Source organism: Echinococcus granulosus (genome assembly GCF_000524195.1).
Source record: "Echinococcus granulosus chromosome Unknown EG_S00031, whole genome shotgun sequence".
In the NCBI taxonomy this organism is placed as follows: Eukaryota; Metazoa; Platyhelminthes; class Cestoda; order Cyclophyllidea; family Taeniidae; genus Echinococcus; species Echinococcus granulosus.
The window spans coordinates 444,931-462,989 of record NW_020170411.1 but is presented as its reverse complement, the minus strand read 5'-3'; the positions used below and the strand labels follow the sequence as shown (position 1 = coordinate 462,989).

Below are 18,059 nucleotides of genomic sequence, written 5' to 3'. Positions count from 1 at the left end.
ACCTGGTGGTAAAAAGAATTCTTAATTACAAAATGCGTAGCATGGAAAAAATACATCGAACTTTCAAACGCGAATAATAGGAAGGTCACTTTTCACCTTGTTTCCCTCATAGTTCTCTTGCGCCTATTAATTTTTATTCTGGTCTTGCTCCTCTGTGTGTGGCCCCGTCGGTGGGTTCGATTCAACTTCCTTGGAGAGTGTAATGAATGGTATACGGCGCTTTTCACCCGTCTGCTTCGATCTAATGATGGTGGGCGTTGTGGCCGTGGGCGAGGCTAGAACGGGTGCTGAGAGGTAGCGACCAGTGTTCGGAGTGACGGGAAGGGGAATGTGTGGCCGCTCTGGTGTGTGAATACCCGACTCAAAAGAGATATGCCGGCGCCCCTCCGATTTCAGCGCCTCCATCGCCCTCACCTGCGGCTTCTCATCCTTCTCCGGAGTTGTCTTTGCTGTATGCTCGATTCTGCCAAAAAAATCAAACTCAGTAGAATTTTTGTCTCAGCCGGGTGAGTCACCGGTCTGGCTCGTGTAGAAAGTAATGTGGATAATAGCGTTAAGATTACTTCCGGTGCTATCAATCAGAACACAAGAATCAGTAAAGCATATAATGAGTCTCTGTAGGTATCTCTGCACTTTGCATGCGCATCAATAGAATCGTAAATTTGCACAAAAGGATAGGAAACCCTAGTGTCTCTTTTATAAACTGACCACAGGTGCATGAATGTTGTATATACCAATAAATGTGAGGAGGTCGAAGGCAGAACTCTGATATGCAAGTGCTCGATGGATCCGGGTCACATAGAGCATGAGGAGACATGCTACAACTCTGTAGTTTGACCTTGTAATTTTTGAACCCACAACATTCCACCTACACATTTTCATCATTCGAGCCTGCCTCGACGGAAAAATTGGCCGTTGGAGGGACCGTTCTTGCTCCAAGCGGTCCCCGATAGGGGACACCCAGCTCCTCCACGGAGAAGTGTATAAGGGAACAGTACCCATCAGTGGATGTCACGGTCACCAGGCGACCGTCACTCGACCATGCCGCATCGTTCAGCGATTGATAGTGGATCTGGCCAACCTATCCAAAAAATAATAATAGGACTTTGATAAACGATGTTCAGCAGTAGATAACTTCGTTGCAGTGGGCGTGGTAACTCCTACAGCACGCCTAATTAACTCAATTGGGAGATTTTTTGCTACACAATAAATTTATACAGCATTACCTTGACACAGCAGGACCAGTTGTTGTATCACTGGGATCTGGAGATATGACAAGCGGCACAACCACAGCCTACCTGAGCAAAGGGCTGGACCTGTTGGGTGTCAAAGAAGAGGAGCCCATCGTCAAGTACGAGGCAGAAGATCCACCGATAGGGCAAATCAAAGAGGCTAGAGAGAGCTACTTCGGAGTCGGGATTGGTAATGCGTAGCCGGAAGGGCTGCGGGCAGAAGCGCACGGCGATCACAGGTCGTGGACCCGTCGGTAGACTCACGCAGGGTCTCTTGGTCCAATTTCGCAGGAAAATGTGTGCGGCGTGTTGTGGAGCGGTCGCTGGAAGCGATGCATTTAGCTAAAGCTCGATACCTATTGCATAGACTGCATTGTTTAACCATGAATGAGACCTAGAATCCCGACAGGACGCTATCAAACATGTTCTCACGAATATCAGCATTGTAATTTATTTGACTACCCCAATTATAACCTCCACGCACAATAAAGTCAAGTGACGACTCGTTTTCGAAGGTAAACGTCCTCGTGTTTTATTGGCATTCTTGAAAAAAGGCGGAATTTCAAATTGGCTTGCGAGCCAATTTGAGGCAATGACCTATAATATGAATCATTCCTCAAGAGTTTACATATTTATCATCATTCATTAACGCTAAGCGTTTTTGGAGTGTTATTACTTCAGCTGATGTTTCCATGGATAAAGACAATCGAAATAGATTAGAAACGGGTATTCGGAGAGAAATATATGAAATAAGGCAGCTCACATTGGTACTTCCGTTTTTTATGTACACACATTGCAATAACGCAGTAATGTATCTCAATGCACGTGCCTTTAAAGAACATAAACCTTTTGACTCATGACAATTTCGCAGTGTATCTAAGTTATTCGTAACAATATTTAAAACAACACCGGTAATATTGCAAACACCAGTGGCAAAAGGCATCAGGACTAGCAAACCAGTGGGAACATTGATCGATGAATGTGCGATTCGGTTATCCCTAGGTACGAGTTACTTGAATGTCTGGATGTGTATGGTTGCCCTAAATGTGCCATTCAAATGCACTCATTTTCGTAAACACAAAGGATTCATGCTCTGGACATGAGTATGTTCTTTTTGAAAAAATCGAGAGATTGAATAAATAAATGGGTCTTGTCCGCATGACTACATCTGTAAGCGATCATAGCAAGGTCACCACTGCAGGAGTGCGATGGCGAAGCAGTCGCTGCTTGGAATAAACAAATTCCATTCATGACGAGCGCGCACGTGTACGCAGAAGAAGTGCAGTTAAAATATGAAGACATAAGACACCGATTTGACTCACTGTGAGGGCTCTTATTCACTTTCAAATGCCCTAAAACTGTGTTCGACACGAGCACCAAATGCGTAGATCGGATTGCTTGCTTTCGCAGATCACCTCAGTTGGAATTAGTAGGGTTCGGATATATGCAACTCAAATAACAATTCAAGCTTTTCAAAAGAGCGGTTAAGAAACTAGTGAACTTGCTTGAAGAAAGGGTGACATCGGAGTCGGCAGCGTCGACTTTAGAGGCGATGGAGGCACCTTTGTTGGAGGTCGACGAAACGGCAGAGGACATATCGCCAGCAAATGGAGCTGTCTCGAGATTGCCCGCTGGACAGATAAGCAGCAGGCCGTCTGGACTAAAACTCGGACGGCGGAAGAAGGATTTCCACGAATCATCCTGTCATCATTAGAGAAGCCAATCCTTTTGGTTATGTTTACGTTGTTGTTAAGGCGAGATTGCGATGAGCATGAACACTTGGCTCCAATAAATTATTGAAAGGTTCATACTAGTATCTGCATCCTCGTCTAACACTTGAAGGTAGGTAGTTTCAAAATCCCTTCCTCCTAATCTAAACAAACCGTACATCGATATGTGGTATGCTGTTGTTTGAAAAAAAACTAGTATGCCTGAATGTTCTACTACAGGTAGGGTTGTTTTCAATTTAGCTAAGTAACACGTGACACAATGCCTACCTGGAACAAGTGGCACTTATCGACCTTAGATAAGGTGATGACACAATGGTTGGTTGCCACCTTGTAAATACGGCAAGATCGATCGGAGGAGAGTGAGGCGACGTAGACACCCAAAGGGTCCCAGGCAACACCCTGGACGTAGTGCTTGTGGTCGCAAAGCACCACCGATTTGCAGGTCCCACTGGAGGTGCCCTCGACGGAAAGATCGAGGTTCCAGAGAATGACCGACTGGTCAACCGAACCCGAGATGAAGGCGGTGTCATCAGGCGACCAACAGAGATCATAGACGTCCTCCAGATGGCGCCTAATGCAGAGGCAGTACAAATGTATCACGAGGATGTGGAAGCGACGAGGGAGGTAGCATAGAAGCTAGCTCAGCACACCCAGACACACCGTAAGGAGCGCAGAGGCGACCAAGTTTCCAGAGATTTGGGTTCGTCACCATCATCCCCTGGCAATGATGGCGAAGTCGATTCACTCGCAGATTCGGGCTGCATGTGCCAGATAATTATAAATTGGTCATCGCCTCCTGAGGCCAGATATTCGCCTGTAGCAAAGACGGACAAAACATCGTACTCATCCTAGTGTAAGTAGTACGTCCGACACCAATTAATGGCTTAAACTTGGTTGAGAATTGGGTTTTAGATCCCAAATTACTTTCGTACCATGCACCATGAAGCAAGAGTCGATTATGCTGACTTAAGATATTAGGCTGTTTGGAACAGTCTCAGGGGCAACACCAGGTACACAAACTCCCATAATTTCACTGCCTTTACAAGTTTTTGGTTATGATGCAGAAGACGCACTTCTATTATATTGAGTAATTCAAAATGAAATTCGGCATTCTAGGTTGGGTAGACGCTTCATCTGTGGTTTACCAAACAAAACGCCATTATTTTCTGCATAATGAAGCAAGTATGGTGAAAATTCGTAGGTTTAAAACGCCGGGCACGTGTGATCGCGTGCGAGTTAAAGCCTACGATTGATCCAACCCGGTGAACTGGAAGACAGCTCTCAGCTAGTGCACCGAGCGTGATTCGCGTGAATCCTTCTCACGTTTCGACACCGCCGACCTTGTGACTACCGACGATGATACTGGGTGTGGGGCTAGCCTATGTCGTCGTTATTTGGTGCAGAAAGGCGTCAGTATTAGTATAATGTCAGAACCTAGTAGTAAGGCAAAAGGAAACGGAAAGAATATTACAACCTATCAACTTTGGCGGTACAATTATTCAAAAAAAATAAATTCTGAAATGGCGCTGAAATAAATTGAATGAAATGTAAAAAATAAAATCGAAGTGAGACAGTTGTGGTGAACAAGAGCAAAAAGAAACAGGAGCTGCAAAATTAGTACCAGACACCAGTAACGGTGTTGTAACGACCAATAAGTCGCCCTTTCTTAGAGGCCAGTAAGTAAGGTAAGATTAAGTATGAAGAGAGATAGCGTGATTCATGCCAAGGAAGAGCATTGGCGCGTACAAGTGAAGCAGGATGTACACGTGCTCCAAAAGGAGATCAGATTGAATTACCACGTATTAAACCATGCAGTAAAGCTAAACTAGGCAAGGTGTCCAAATTAATCTTGTTCGTTATTTAGTGGCAAATGCTTGGATGATAATCAACACAAATAATTGGGTTAGACCTGACCGAACACCAATTATTAGAATGAAGATTAACTCAGCAAAATTATAGCACAACTATCTTAAGTATTAATATTTTCAAAAAAACGCCTGACAAATATTCCAATATTGCATACATTTTTATTCCACAAAATAAGCGTATTTAGAAAGAGCCCATGATACGGTAGCGTAGATTGAAGTTCGACGTGAAAAAAAAACCAAAATGAAAGAGGAATGAGCTGCAAAGAGCCTCATGGTCCCCAAACACGCGATACATCGAAACTGGAGCGCGCGTTATAGGCCAGGAGCTTGTGATGGCCTCGACCAATGAAAGCTACGATAAGTTATCAACTATGTAAATTGTAAATTGATGCACAAAAAAGCTTAATTACCAGATGGAGACCAGCGGACAACATTGACCAACCGCTCATGTCGTTTCAGAGTGGCCAAGAAGACTAATCCTTCGGACACGGGTGCGGGCACTTCAACTCCTCCACTCACGTCATCACCAGTAGCGGCGGTGGCCGTGGCAGTGGTGGCGGCAGTAGTGCTTGAAGCGGTCTTTTTGCCGCTTGAACTCTCTAGCATGCCCTTGGGCAGGGGCTTCTTGAAGGTGGCGACGGTGACAGAACCCGGTGGTCTCCATTCGAGGTTCACCCGCCACAGGCGGACCATGCTATCTCCACCCGCGGTGGCCAATCTTGTCCACGTCTCCCCAAAGATGGATCCAATCCTCTTTTCTCCCTCTTCTTTAGTCGCCGCCGTCTCTTCTTTCAACTTCTCGGCATCAGTTAATGTTGCATCATTAAGGGGAAGCTCCGCCAAAGGTTCACGCAACGTCATATCCCTAATTTTGGACACCAGGGTGAACGGTTGCAGATCACAGGAGTAAATTGGCAACGTCTCGTGCCAAGCGATTTCGGGAGTCAGTACTTTCATGGTCGGGCTGAAAAATGGAATAAACATCACAAAAATCGTGCATAACTACAGAAAGCCCATCCGGGGAATTGCCAACCCGGGAAAACTAGTGGCGATCAAGAAAGGTGTTCGAGGGTAAAATACTACCAGAATTCCACCCCGATCGACTTTGTAGACGATGGAGACTGCTAGGCCAAAACTTCGATACTTCGACAATTACAGCATATTGTAATTTACGGTAGCTTGAATTTTGTCCCCCACTGTACACGAGGAAAAACAGAATGCAAAATGAAATGACCTACTGAGATAGCAAGCGGGAAACGATTGCAGAGCAAACATTCGAGCAAAATTTGTGGACTGCTTCGAAAAATAACTTAAATTCACACAGCAACACTGCAAAATTAAGGAATTTTCTCAAGCCTAATGTGTAACCAAGCTTTACACCCCAATTAGAGAGCCTGTAAAAATCTGAAATATGCTTGCGCGCACAAGAAGAGACATAATGACTAAAATGTTTTTTTGCGATCTGGAACCTTCGCAGTAAATACGAATTTAAATAACAAACATATCTCCCAGATCCATCTTGATAGTGATTTTAGAGCACCTTTTTTCACCATAACCGGGGAAGTACGCAAAGCAAAAATATCCACTCGCTTGTGAGCAAAGCCTAAAACGATAAGCGGTGAGCAATTACTTCATAAGCTGTTAATGCCATCACGACTATTATTACGTAAGTGCTGATCAAATTCATTATAAAGCAGTTTGGAGATTGTTCGTAAAATACTTCAGCCTTAACAGCAAAAGGTGGTCAATAGTTTACGGCATATGGACCATCGAGCCACACAAGAGTGGGATGGACCAGGCCACTTTCCCAAAGGGCATGACAGGTTGGGTGATGAATTGTTGTTAATAGGATGAGCTGGATGCTTAGGAAGGCAAGTGATGAAAACAACTTTGCGGTCAGTTTGGTTCACAGTAAAAGTTGTGTGGTTTTGTTAAAAAGGCCTCATAAATGATAGTTTTGAAACAAATCCACTAAATAAAATATCCAGAAAGCGAATTGCTCAAAATCCACCAGATATGCAGTAAATTGAAAACCTCTTAGGAGACAGGGACAAAAAGCTAAGACGACAGTTTGGTGATAGGTGAATTTCATTTGTAATGTGAAGATCGATGGGGTAGAGCTAAATCCTGGCAGTAGAGGAAAAAGAGGCGGATTGGACAGCAACTCAATGGCAAAACTTATTGTGCGGTATTCCCTCCGATCCGCTAGCATAAAAGTTCTTCGTGCTGTTACCCATCCAATCAATTCAACACTCAAATTACATAAAACGAACGACGAAACACAGATGAGAACATATTATGACTTTAAAGTAGTTCACTACATAGAACGAATGTGAACAACTCTGTCCTCAGAGTAGTGCAAAAGATCCTGTCCCATCACTCAGCGAATCCCCCGTGGGTAAGAATTGCAAATTTGTAACCTTTTCAAAAAACAATTCATAATCATAACCTTCTTGTTTCCAAAGTGCATTTCTTATTGTCACAAGGTCACTTTACCGCCGAGAGGGAAAAGAAATAGCAGTCTAAACGAATTGACGAACACATTGGTCAACTTTAGCTTGATAGAGGTTTTCACTTTAACAAAGGCATCTAACTTCAAACTGTATTAGTTCCAGAAACAGGAGCCGTAATTAATTTTGCAAAGCACGAACAGAATTGAGACGAGGGAGAGAAATGTATAGCACTAAGATGAGTACAGACGCTTACAGCTCTACAAGTCCGCTTAGCATCTAATTACTTAAAGAGCACAAACCCCAGCACGAGACAAAAAAATAACACGCCGGCATGGTCGAGGAGCCGTACTAACAGTAAATAACATTCAAACAGAAATCATTCGGATTTGAAACCAATCACATAACACCATACGTTAATGAAAATTTCGACTGGAAAATGTGACTCCGAGCAACGTGATGCTGAAGACCAATCCACAGTCTAAATTATTTGTCATTTGAGAGGCACGAAAAACGCCGATGAATATTACATTTAAATTCGTGTATTGCATTCAGAGATATGGGTACATAAAATCAACAACCACAGCACTGTAGCAGATAATGAACGAATGTAAAGGAAGACGAGAAAATAAAGATACCATGCCTCCACTAAAAAACTTATCGCGGTAGAGACCACGATGTTTAGTAATTCACATCCAGTCCTTCAAAAACATAAATTTCTAGGTTTTTTACACATTATTGAGTTCGCCTATTCGATTAAACTTTGCTTCCAGATAACTTCCCATATCATTAACGGGAGTCTTCTATCGAAAAACGGAAGCCCACGAATAATAACAGCGAGAACGACGACCTCAATCACGAAGCTACTTTTAAGTAATATGTGACTTTTATCCAAAAGCTACTTTTTTACTTGGCGGTCATTATTAGCACTTCCTGAAGCGGTACGTATGAAACAGAGGTGAAATAAAGGCAGTGAACTCCCGCTCTAAAATGATTTCTACGAATTAGCCTCCAACATCTGCTAATGTGAGCTCATTCGACTTAGATGAAATCCACAATTTGTAGAGGGCGCAGAGAAATATGCACATTGTATTCGGGTAAACTCACCTGAGTAGGTGGGTAGTTATTTACACTGTGAAGAAGTTCTCAGCTAATCCACCATAGAATTCGGAAGGAAATCGTAATAACCTCTGAGTGCTGATGAAACGCTACTACCTTTTTGCGCAACCGACTTATAAACAAAGAAAGGCATTGAATGTTACACTAACGCAAAAAAAGAAAAAAACTTGTTGCACAGAAGGTGTGTCTAGCTAGGGAGGAACATGAAAATTACGCCAATGCATGCCACCATTCGGTTTTAGGGAAAAAAAGGGTCTCCGGAAAACAGGACACGGAAGCTATTCAAAGCGGTTCAGTGCTACGAAATCCTACAAAAAACTACCAAAAAAGGATTTTACTTATCGTTTTCGGCAGTTTTTTGTGGTATTCCGAATCAATTTTGATTACGGAGATGTAAATGCCTAATACAACGGAGCTTTCAAAAAAAGTTGGCCGCTCATTTCAACCCAATACGGCCATCCCACTTAAATCAAACTAGACTGTGTTCTGTTCACATAAAAGGGACGTGGAGAGGTCCGATTACACTAAGTCATTTTAGAAGGGCGTCTAAAAAGGATTGCTGCTTGGGTGTGGATACTTTCCGATAATGCCTGAGACATTTGTTTTATACGGATTATGGAAAATTAAACACAATGAAACATCATGTGCTGCCAGCACCATGATAGTAATAAACAATACATAAGGAGCCAGTAAAACACGCTCGTAAAACAACTAAACATCTTAACTGTTCGTTTCTATCTGTCAAATTGAACGGAAATATTGACAAATAATGTTCATGTGTAAAAGTTTAACGTTTGGGTATTTGACGTATGCGAAGGGTCGCTATAATAAAATTATTTTTGGGGGTTTCGCTAACACCGATTTGCCGACCCGAGGGAATTGAGTAGGAAAATCACACGCACACAAACAAAGAGAGGGGTTTCCATTAAAATAGTCAGAAGTAATAAAAGAAAGGCGATAGGTGAAGCATTGGCAGTTATGATTGAGGCCAAGGGTCCATTATTGGACTGACATTCAGTGCCTTGAAAAGATCGGTTGTAACGCAAAGACGCATTCAAAAGAGGACTTTGAATAATACGGTGAAATCGTTATCCCAATTTCATGAGAAATTTAAAATCCACATGAGTGGAAGGCACTACTTCTTCCCAAGAAATATGTAAATATGAAACTGCTTTCTAATCTTTTGCACGGACCAGTGAGGCAAATCCAATTAACCAAGCAATGTACCGAAAATCCATTTGGTTTTCCCAAGAATGGCAAATATTCAGAGTCACGTCACTTTGCTTAAGGAGCCTTAAGGTGAGTTGGTGTTGCTGTACACAACCAAAATTGACAACGATGGAACATGGATAACAGCCACCCACGACAAGCACCGAAAGTCCAACTTTTATGCGCATCCACGTGAGTCATTTCGAATCAGAGGTCAGGGAAAGAGGATGCCCTTAACTTTCAATAAATTTTCGTATAAAAATGGTTAAGTATTTTTTTCAATTTAATAATGACTTCATAAGGGTTAATAGATGGTATCAAGACCAGAAAAAGGAAACGAAAAACGGAAGTAAATAAATATTTTGAAACTCAGCTACCGTTGGCGCTGTCAATAGTTATCTGAATTGTAAGGTATCGTAGCAATGTATATTCATCGGCCGACGAGCAAAAACAAGAGAGCAGTGTAACTTCGATTCCAACCAGTAGCTTTTTTGAGAAGAAAACGTGTAGTGATCATATCCAATGAAGCAAAGTTCACGGACTAACTACAACCTGTTTGCTGTTTTTGTTGTAATGATTGCTACTCAGTCAATTCTGTAACCCTAAGAAGTTACGAGAGAGCATTTAGTTCCTGAGACCCCCTTTAAATCTTTGACCTATGTGAAGCAATAGTCAGCCTCAACCATCACAAGACTCAGGACTAAAAATCTCAACAAATCATTCGGACAGACAACGATTTGTTGAACTGAAATCGTTATTATATTGTGTTATAACGTCGATTGATGATTGCACTTTATCATACTGATTTTTAGTAACAGTACAAAGAGGGAAGAAATAAAGCAACAGTAAAGAAATATATTTTTTGCAAGCTATAGCAAAACGAAATAAAAAACGAGAGACAAGTGTTCCACAGTTTATATTGATAACAATGATACAGACACACTCAGAGGTGGAGGAATGAGTGCTAAGACGTGGAGGGAAGAGGTGGTGGTGGTGATAAAAGGAGTGGGAAAAAGATGAATATTGTGAGAGAGAGGGGGGGATATATGAACTCAGAAAAGCGTTCACAAATGCATCAACAGCACAGCAGACGTATCAAAGCCCTCAGTCGGTCATGCTGGCGGGTGGAGTCTTGGAGCGCTCGTCGTCCTCCTCTTCGTCCTCCTCCTCCGCTTCAGAGGTGTTGGCGGAGTGTCTGGTAGGAGCATTTGTGGCTGACGTAACACAACCGGTGGCGGTGACTGTGGCGGAGGCATTCGACTGTCTAAGCGAGTGCGGAGGTCGAACATGGGGCGAAGGCTTAACAAAGGAACCGGGGGAGGGTGATGAGGGTGGGGGTGTTACAGCACCACATTTGTAAGGCGCCTTGCCAAGGGGAAGAGGCTGACCACACTCTCGACAGATGCGACCCGAGTTGTTGCGACCCTGAAAAACGGCCGCAGCGTAGGCATGGCCCGGACCCAAAAAGGGTCCCTGTGCCAAGGATGAGGGGCAGCCATCGGAGGTGGTACGTAAACGATTTGATGACGCCGCGAAGCGCCTAGCGTCGTTGTAACACCTGAAACAGGAAAATGTGACTAGAAAGGATGAAGGTATCACTGTTGTAGAGAAAATAATCAATCAACCAGCTAACCGTTCGTCCTCTATCTCAAGACTGGACTCGCTGTCGCTGAGGGCTCGTGTAAGAGCTCTAGTGCGATCCACTTCGACTTCCAGTAGTTGGCGCAGACGAGCATTTTCGTCTATGGCCGAGCGCTCCTGGTTTGAGCGAAGGGCCTGCTCAGCCTGGTTAAAAGCAACAATGCGACGCAGACGAATGACCTCCTCGCGCAGTTTGGCCACGTACGTGGCTCCGGCGGCCGTACTTTCAGTGGTCAACTCAGCCACTGCAGTGTTGCTGGGTTGGAAACTATTGCGGTGGGAACGACTTCCGGACTGAGAGCTATCTGATCGGACAAGACTGCCGGCTGGGATGCTGACATCTATAACGAGTAGTTTCCGGTGCGAGCCGGTCGGATAAACTCAAAATTCTAAATACACTAAGCAGATGAGCCACAACCTCTTCGTGCTTATTTAATGTTTCAAAGATCATGTATTATGTAGATCCCCGTAACCTATTTTCAAATTTTTTTATTAACTACCTTTAGGTGCTCGAGTGCTGTCACAGTGCAATTTGCATTAGGAACTACAAAATTCAGGACGACAGCTGGAAAAATTTAACTCCTCAAAAGAAGGGTTCCTGAAAGTTAGCAGCGACCTTGGTGGCACACAAATACAAAGGTCAGATCAGATGATCGATGTACAAATCTTAGTGATTACGAAAGGGATCTCAAAAATGTCCCAGATACATAGCATCATTTAAGTGTGACGAAAAAACCGATAAGAGCGCTCAAGTCACGCGAACGAAGAGGGACAAATAACATTCATGAGTAGGTTGATAACGCCAGTTAAAATGTGCAAAACAAAGCTACCCTTACGATTTGAAATAGGGACAGCTCAGTGTGCTTTTAACGCTAATAAATAAGGCATGTCGAAGCTGACGACACTGGGGCCATATGATAGGGATCAGTGCAGCTCGTGAAAAGTTACCCATTATACCGGCGGGAAGATAAGAGCTGGTAAATCACCCACACACCACAATGTCCCATGAAGGAAGATAGTGTTAAAGGATACAGTAGACAAAATATGTGTGATGGTTTCGCTTCTACCATTTTTACATTCTGCAAGCCTTTCATACTTCCGTGTATTTATAGTAAATGATAGCCAACTAGTGAACAAGCATTTTTTTATTATTAACAAAGTGCTGTGTAAAATTTCTCCATGATTTAAACATGGTCAGCCATAATAAGTAACCTAAAGTGATCCCTTCATCGTACCCCTACATAAGTCAAAGGTTATTGGTGAAGTTAAATTAGCAACTAGAATTGTAGAATAAGAAATGATAATTCACAAAAATCCTTGTTTTGGATCGTACCTATAAAAGCAAGTCTATGGATTCCATACGACGATAGCTAAGAGAGTATTCTGTATCTCTCGATAAAGTTAAGTAATTGGTTGAGTTAGTACAATGGTCCGCGGTGCTTAAAATAAGGCAATCTCCAAAAGTACCGGACTGGCACAACATCCACGAGGTCACAACAGCGACCAACATCAGCGACTAGAAAGTGCCAAATGGGTCACGGATACACGGATACAAGAAGAGCAGTCACAGCAAGAAAAGGTATGAATGCAAATCACTATGACTCTTCAACCTGGTAACAAGGCAAAATTAAACTCAAACGAAACAATCCACATAAGATGATAAACAGTAATTATAAAATATATTGCAATTTCATATCTTCGCCTTATAGTAGATGGGATCTATTATTAAATGAGTTCGCTCACTACCCTTACCTGAAATGCTTAACAAAATATGAGGTGAATCGAAATGTGAAGGCTACGACTAAACTATGGCAACAACATCAAGATGACAGGGATGAAGTCAAATGTAACCTACTACTTTGTGAAAAGGGGTAAAACTAAAAAACCAATAATGAAGCGGGAGTGCTCTCCAGATCAAGAAAGCATGTGGATCACGATATCACATGATCTCGAAGGTAGCCCAAATTTGTTGGATTCAATAAAATTACTTGCAATACAGTGACAAAAAAAAAAAAACATTTTATCTAAGCCTCTGGAACTCCCGCCTGTGATTGGCAACGAAGATAACCGCGTTTTGTGAACGGATACAGTGGCAAATCGATAAGTGTATTCCCAAGATCAAAACATTTCCCAATCACAAAAAAAAGTTTCGTCCGCAAGACGTTACTTTCTGGAACATACAAACATGCACGTGTAACCCACTATGGGAGCATATTTCCCATTACAACCATACCAGTAAATGGGAATGAGAGCAATCCACTGGGGTGCACGCAATGCCAACACGAGAATTCAGCAGCAAGGAAAACTTGTCCGAAAAATCGCATCGAAGCTAAGTCTGACGAAGAAAACTTCGCAATTATATAAAGGTAAAAATAGTTGAATGTCATTTGCACGCATATTTTTAATAGCGAACGTCACACATCATAGATGACAGCCCCATATACCAGAAAATTAAAAATCGGCTGCTTACTTTATCCTTACTAAAGATGATGAAATGATATCTGGAAAAACTGTTGGTAAGGAAGGAAGCTAGATAGAGTATGATTAGTCCATCTTCTATTTTGAAAATGGCTTCACAACATCCCAGATGGCAGTACAGTAAAGCCCACACCCATTGACCTACGCTTGACAAATAGACGGGAATTCCTTGCGAAGATTAAAACCATGCAAAATGCAGGGATAGCGATACGAAGAGAGCCCGTCTTACCCTGTCTTCACAACAAAAAGATCATGTGACGACCGCATCAGTGCGTTAGACAACAGAAAAGCATTATTCAAAAGCATGTCAGTTTGCATGAAAATTAACAAGTTGATTAGATGACAGTAAGGAAGAATGTTTACGTTCCCCATGGATTAAAAAATAATACAAGAATGTAATAGTTCTTCGGCATCAAAGATAGTAACGCTGCCTGCCCACGTTTAGCTTTTGCAAGCTTCATCAAACTTTTCATTACTCAAAGCTCAGTCTATGCAAGGAAAAGGCAAAAGACATTTGATAATCGAATGGATTCAGAAAATGGACCAACTAGAAGGCAAGCATACCTAACATTAACAAGGACAAAACAATGTTTGGCTTCAAAACACCAATAGATATAGCTAGATTGATGTTGTTAGGCTGTGAAACCGTTTTAGTGGTGTGAGGAGATACAGAGTAGTGAATACAAATGACTAACAATGTGGGTTTCAAAATGTGACTATTAAACTCAGCTCCAACACGCACACGCAATAACATTCAGACATTTCACGAAAGGTAGGTAAATAAAGGAGACATTCTTTGAAGGCTAATCTTGAAGTAAAAAGCGCGTTGACCAACGAGAAAGAAAGTCATTTTTACCAAGTAAGGCTAAATCACTACTAAGTTCATGACAAGCACACAACCTCGGGAAGTCGTTGGCTTCTCTAGCATGTACTTGAAGAAAATCACCCAACATCGTTTTCACCAATTTAAAGACACCAAAACAGCGCGATTGGTTTTATTCGAAGCCAAAATAATGAAGATTATAGAAAAAGTAGGTCTGCCAATTTAACGGATGTGAAAAAGACTATTCTGATCAGGGGGTATGCATTCAATGTTGAGTGACCTAATTCTTTTGATAAACATCAAATTGACATAAAATGCAGGAAAATCTAAACAGTTCAATCAAATTCCCTACCGATCACATTAAAGGATAGGCGAGAAGAGGCGACGCAAATGTCGCAAGAGGGGGACGTAATGGTACACCAAAAAAGACCAATTACTCGCGTTGATTACAACAGTAAAGCCCACTACGACTCATATGTTCAGACATCAAGAAGTCAAGTAAGTTTGGGCTTACCGTGGATTTGGATAAAAGACTGAAAATAAAACGGTTGAGTTTCCAAAGCATGTGACTACGACAAGCAATTTGGAAAGTGCAAATGACAAAAGATAAGCCGAATCCACCCAAAAATTTTGCAATAAACAAAGTGTATTACAATGCTTCACACCATATGATTCATTTCGCCTATTTGTCAGAAATCAGTGGAAAAAATAACAGACTAATGTTAAGAAATAAAACAGCTCCGATCTTCAGTGTTAACAATGCGGTATTAGGATGTTACTGAAAACAAGTTTGATCAACAGAAGCAACTATAATTAACCTTTAAAATGGAATATTTAGCGAATGATAACGGCTCATTCGCAACCAATCGCTACTGGTATTTAATAACGCTAGATGTTAATCACACAAACACACAAATCGAATAGTCCCTTGCTTCAAAGGGAAGTGGGAGAAAAGCCGACTATTTTGCATCATTGAGGAGAGGACGGCAGGCTGAATGGAGTTACCATCAAGGTCCATGGGACTCTGGGGTGGACGCGGACTAATGGAGGAAGTGAGAGAGCCCCTGGCCCCCGAGTGACTGGGAGATTGTCCAGCGTTATCTGATTGACATCCACTCGACTCAACGCTGTCAAAACTGTCCCTTCCAGGTGCGTCCGTGATGGGGATGCGCGAGGAGCCGCGCAAGGAACCACCTGCCGAGTGGCGATGTTGACTCGTCTGCAGAAAACCCACGGGGATGGAGGTTGAGTGCTGCGCTTGGTTTGCACTGCCAATCGCCACCGCGGATATGTTTTGCACGCTCGGGCTCTCTGATGGTGGAGCACTGACACTCTCCAGCTTATCCTTCAGGTAAGAGAAAGCATTCCAAAGCAAAGGAAGAGATTATTCATACATTTTGGAACAAAAAAGTTTGCTCGACCTAACAGTTAATTAAACTCCAGTCGGAAACTAGAGCAGCTCAGCGCGTCCGCAAATTACTTCAATATTTGGAAAACGGACAGATTTATTACGAGGCTATCTGTGACAAATGATCGATGGAAAAAAGAAAACGATATTCAATAAAAGCAATACGAAAGTGTGATATTGTATAGTTAATAAGTATCAAGAATAATCAAGTTAACGAACTAACGAATATAGAAAGAATATACTTTGTTTACATTGTATGTGCTAAGATTCCCAAATTAACACACATTTTTGCACCTTCTACTGAAAACATTTATCTAATGTTTTTAAACATAACAATATAAAGCACGTGCCATTCATGCTTACGAATGAGTGCTCAGGTATTAAATGTGTATGAGTAGAAACCCATACCTGAAGAATGCGTTTTTCATCCTCCAGCTTTTTCATTTTTTTCCAAAGTCGGTTGACGAGAGCTTCTTGTTCCTGCTCCAAGGCATTTTCAAGCTCAATTTTATCACGTCTCAACTTCTCCAAAACCTGCTGTTTCCAGTCACTTTCGCTTTCAAGTCTTTCAATTCGACGCTTCAGCTTATTTACCTAAAAACAGGTATTAATAAGAGCCTAGCGATTGAGTAGCCCATAAAAAACGAACGCTAGAAATTAAGACGTGAAATAATAATGTCCCAATTCAACTAAATGACTTAGATTACCTGGGCTTCTTGTTCTTTCGCAAGTGTCCGCTCAAGTCTATCCTTGTCTTTTTGCAGTTGCATTAATTTACGATTTAACTCATTAATGAGTCGCTCCTCTTCCTCCTCAAACTTGACCACGAGAGACTCCTTGTCTTTCTTCAACTCAGAAATTTGACGTTGAAGGGTATTACTTATGTATTCCTCCTCCCGCTCGGCTTGCGCCAGCTAAAGACCAAAGCTAAACAATGGAATTTGAAACCTTACAATAGACACACTATTTCTTCGGAGTTGTTCATTCTTTTCGGCCAAACTTCTCACTCGGAGGGTGAGCTGATCAACCTCTGTTTTGAGCATCCGATTTTGTTGTTGTAATAACTCTACTTGCCGTTGTAACTGCTCACATCTTCCTGTATGGCCATCAATGGAGCTAGCATCGGATTCTAGATCCAACTCTGAAGCACTATCGACCATGTTCCCTAGGTAGCGTAAAATGTTAAGACCAGAAGTAAGACCACTTTTCAGTAAAAGTGATAGATGCAAAACAATAACTATCAGATAAATATGTATGAAGACAAAACTAAGGAATGGTGCCGTATCCCAACAAACACTTCAGGCTTAAAGCAGTAAGTAAACCAGACTAATAGCAGGACACACCCTGCATTTTTAGTGCATACAAATTGGAAAATTTTTTGGATCATCTATGACCAACAAACATCGATTCATCAAGGTGCAATGCCTAGAAAGTGAAACGATAGGCACAACCACAGAAAAAGAGCAGCACGAGAAAATGAAATCCTAACTCAGCAAGCAATATTTTGGAGTACTTTAAATACATTTTAGGTCCTCAGTTGATGTACTAGAGAGAAAAGCAGCTCTCTACCTTGAGTTCAAGAAAAGACGTCCCTTATATATGCCCCTGGCGAATCCAACGTTATTCAAGGAAATTTCAAACGCGTCAAACGTGTCCCCACTCATATAAACGAAACTTCTAAATTCTAATTTTGATTTTAAAGGCTTCTTCACACGTTCAGGGCGCAAATGTTGTATAAGTGTTACACAACTCTTAGGCATTATTTGTTAAATTTTGACGAAACGAATGGACTTTCAATAAATATTTGATTAGTTAAGAACATATGTACGGCCAATGTAATGGACATAGTAGAAGTTCATTTTCACATTCTTCTCTATAAAGGGCTCGTCAAAGTGAAAACTAGTCATCTTCTATGCTACAGCATCCTAAGTCAACGTTGAATTCGTAACAAGTTAAAATGATATGGAAAAAATAGGGACTTCGCATCCACGTATTTCTTTAATTATTTGAGCAGTTGATTCCCTGCACGTTATAAATTTACTCTGTGGCCTAGAAATTTTGCTGAGCCTTTCATGCCTCGCTCTCGTTATAAGCATATGTT

At 41.9% G+C, this 18,059-nt stretch overlaps 2 protein-coding genes across 2 annotated transcripts; both read right to left on the bottom strand. All coding sequences in view use genetic code 11, as the record gives it.

The window, feature by feature from the left end:
• Positions 1-126: 126 nt before the first annotated feature.
• On the bottom strand, positions 127-5,787 carry EGR_04767 (Chromatin assembly factor 1 subunit B; the record flags this gene model as incomplete). Its single annotated transcript, XM_024494016.1, has 7 exons — positions 127-463; positions 873-1,081; positions 1,299-1,555; positions 2,726-2,933; positions 3,230-3,533; positions 3,623-3,776; positions 5,241-5,787. 7 exons carry the CDS (start codon positions 5,785-5,787, stop codon positions 127-129), a joined length of 2,016 nt encoding a protein of 671 aa, XP_024351581.1.
• Positions 5,788-10,712: 4,925 nt separating this feature from the next.
• Positions 10,713-17,118, bottom strand: EGR_04766 (Coiled-coil domain-containing protein 6; the record flags this gene model as incomplete). Its single annotated transcript, XM_024494015.1, has 6 exons — positions 10,713-11,166; positions 11,242-11,590; positions 15,556-15,895; positions 16,367-16,552; positions 16,666-16,872; positions 16,912-17,118. The coding sequence occupies 6 exons, from the start codon at positions 17,116-17,118 to the stop codon at positions 10,713-10,715; spliced, it is 1,743 nt and encodes a 580-aa protein (XP_024351580.1).
• Between the last annotated feature and the right edge of the window lie 941 nt (positions 17,119-18,059).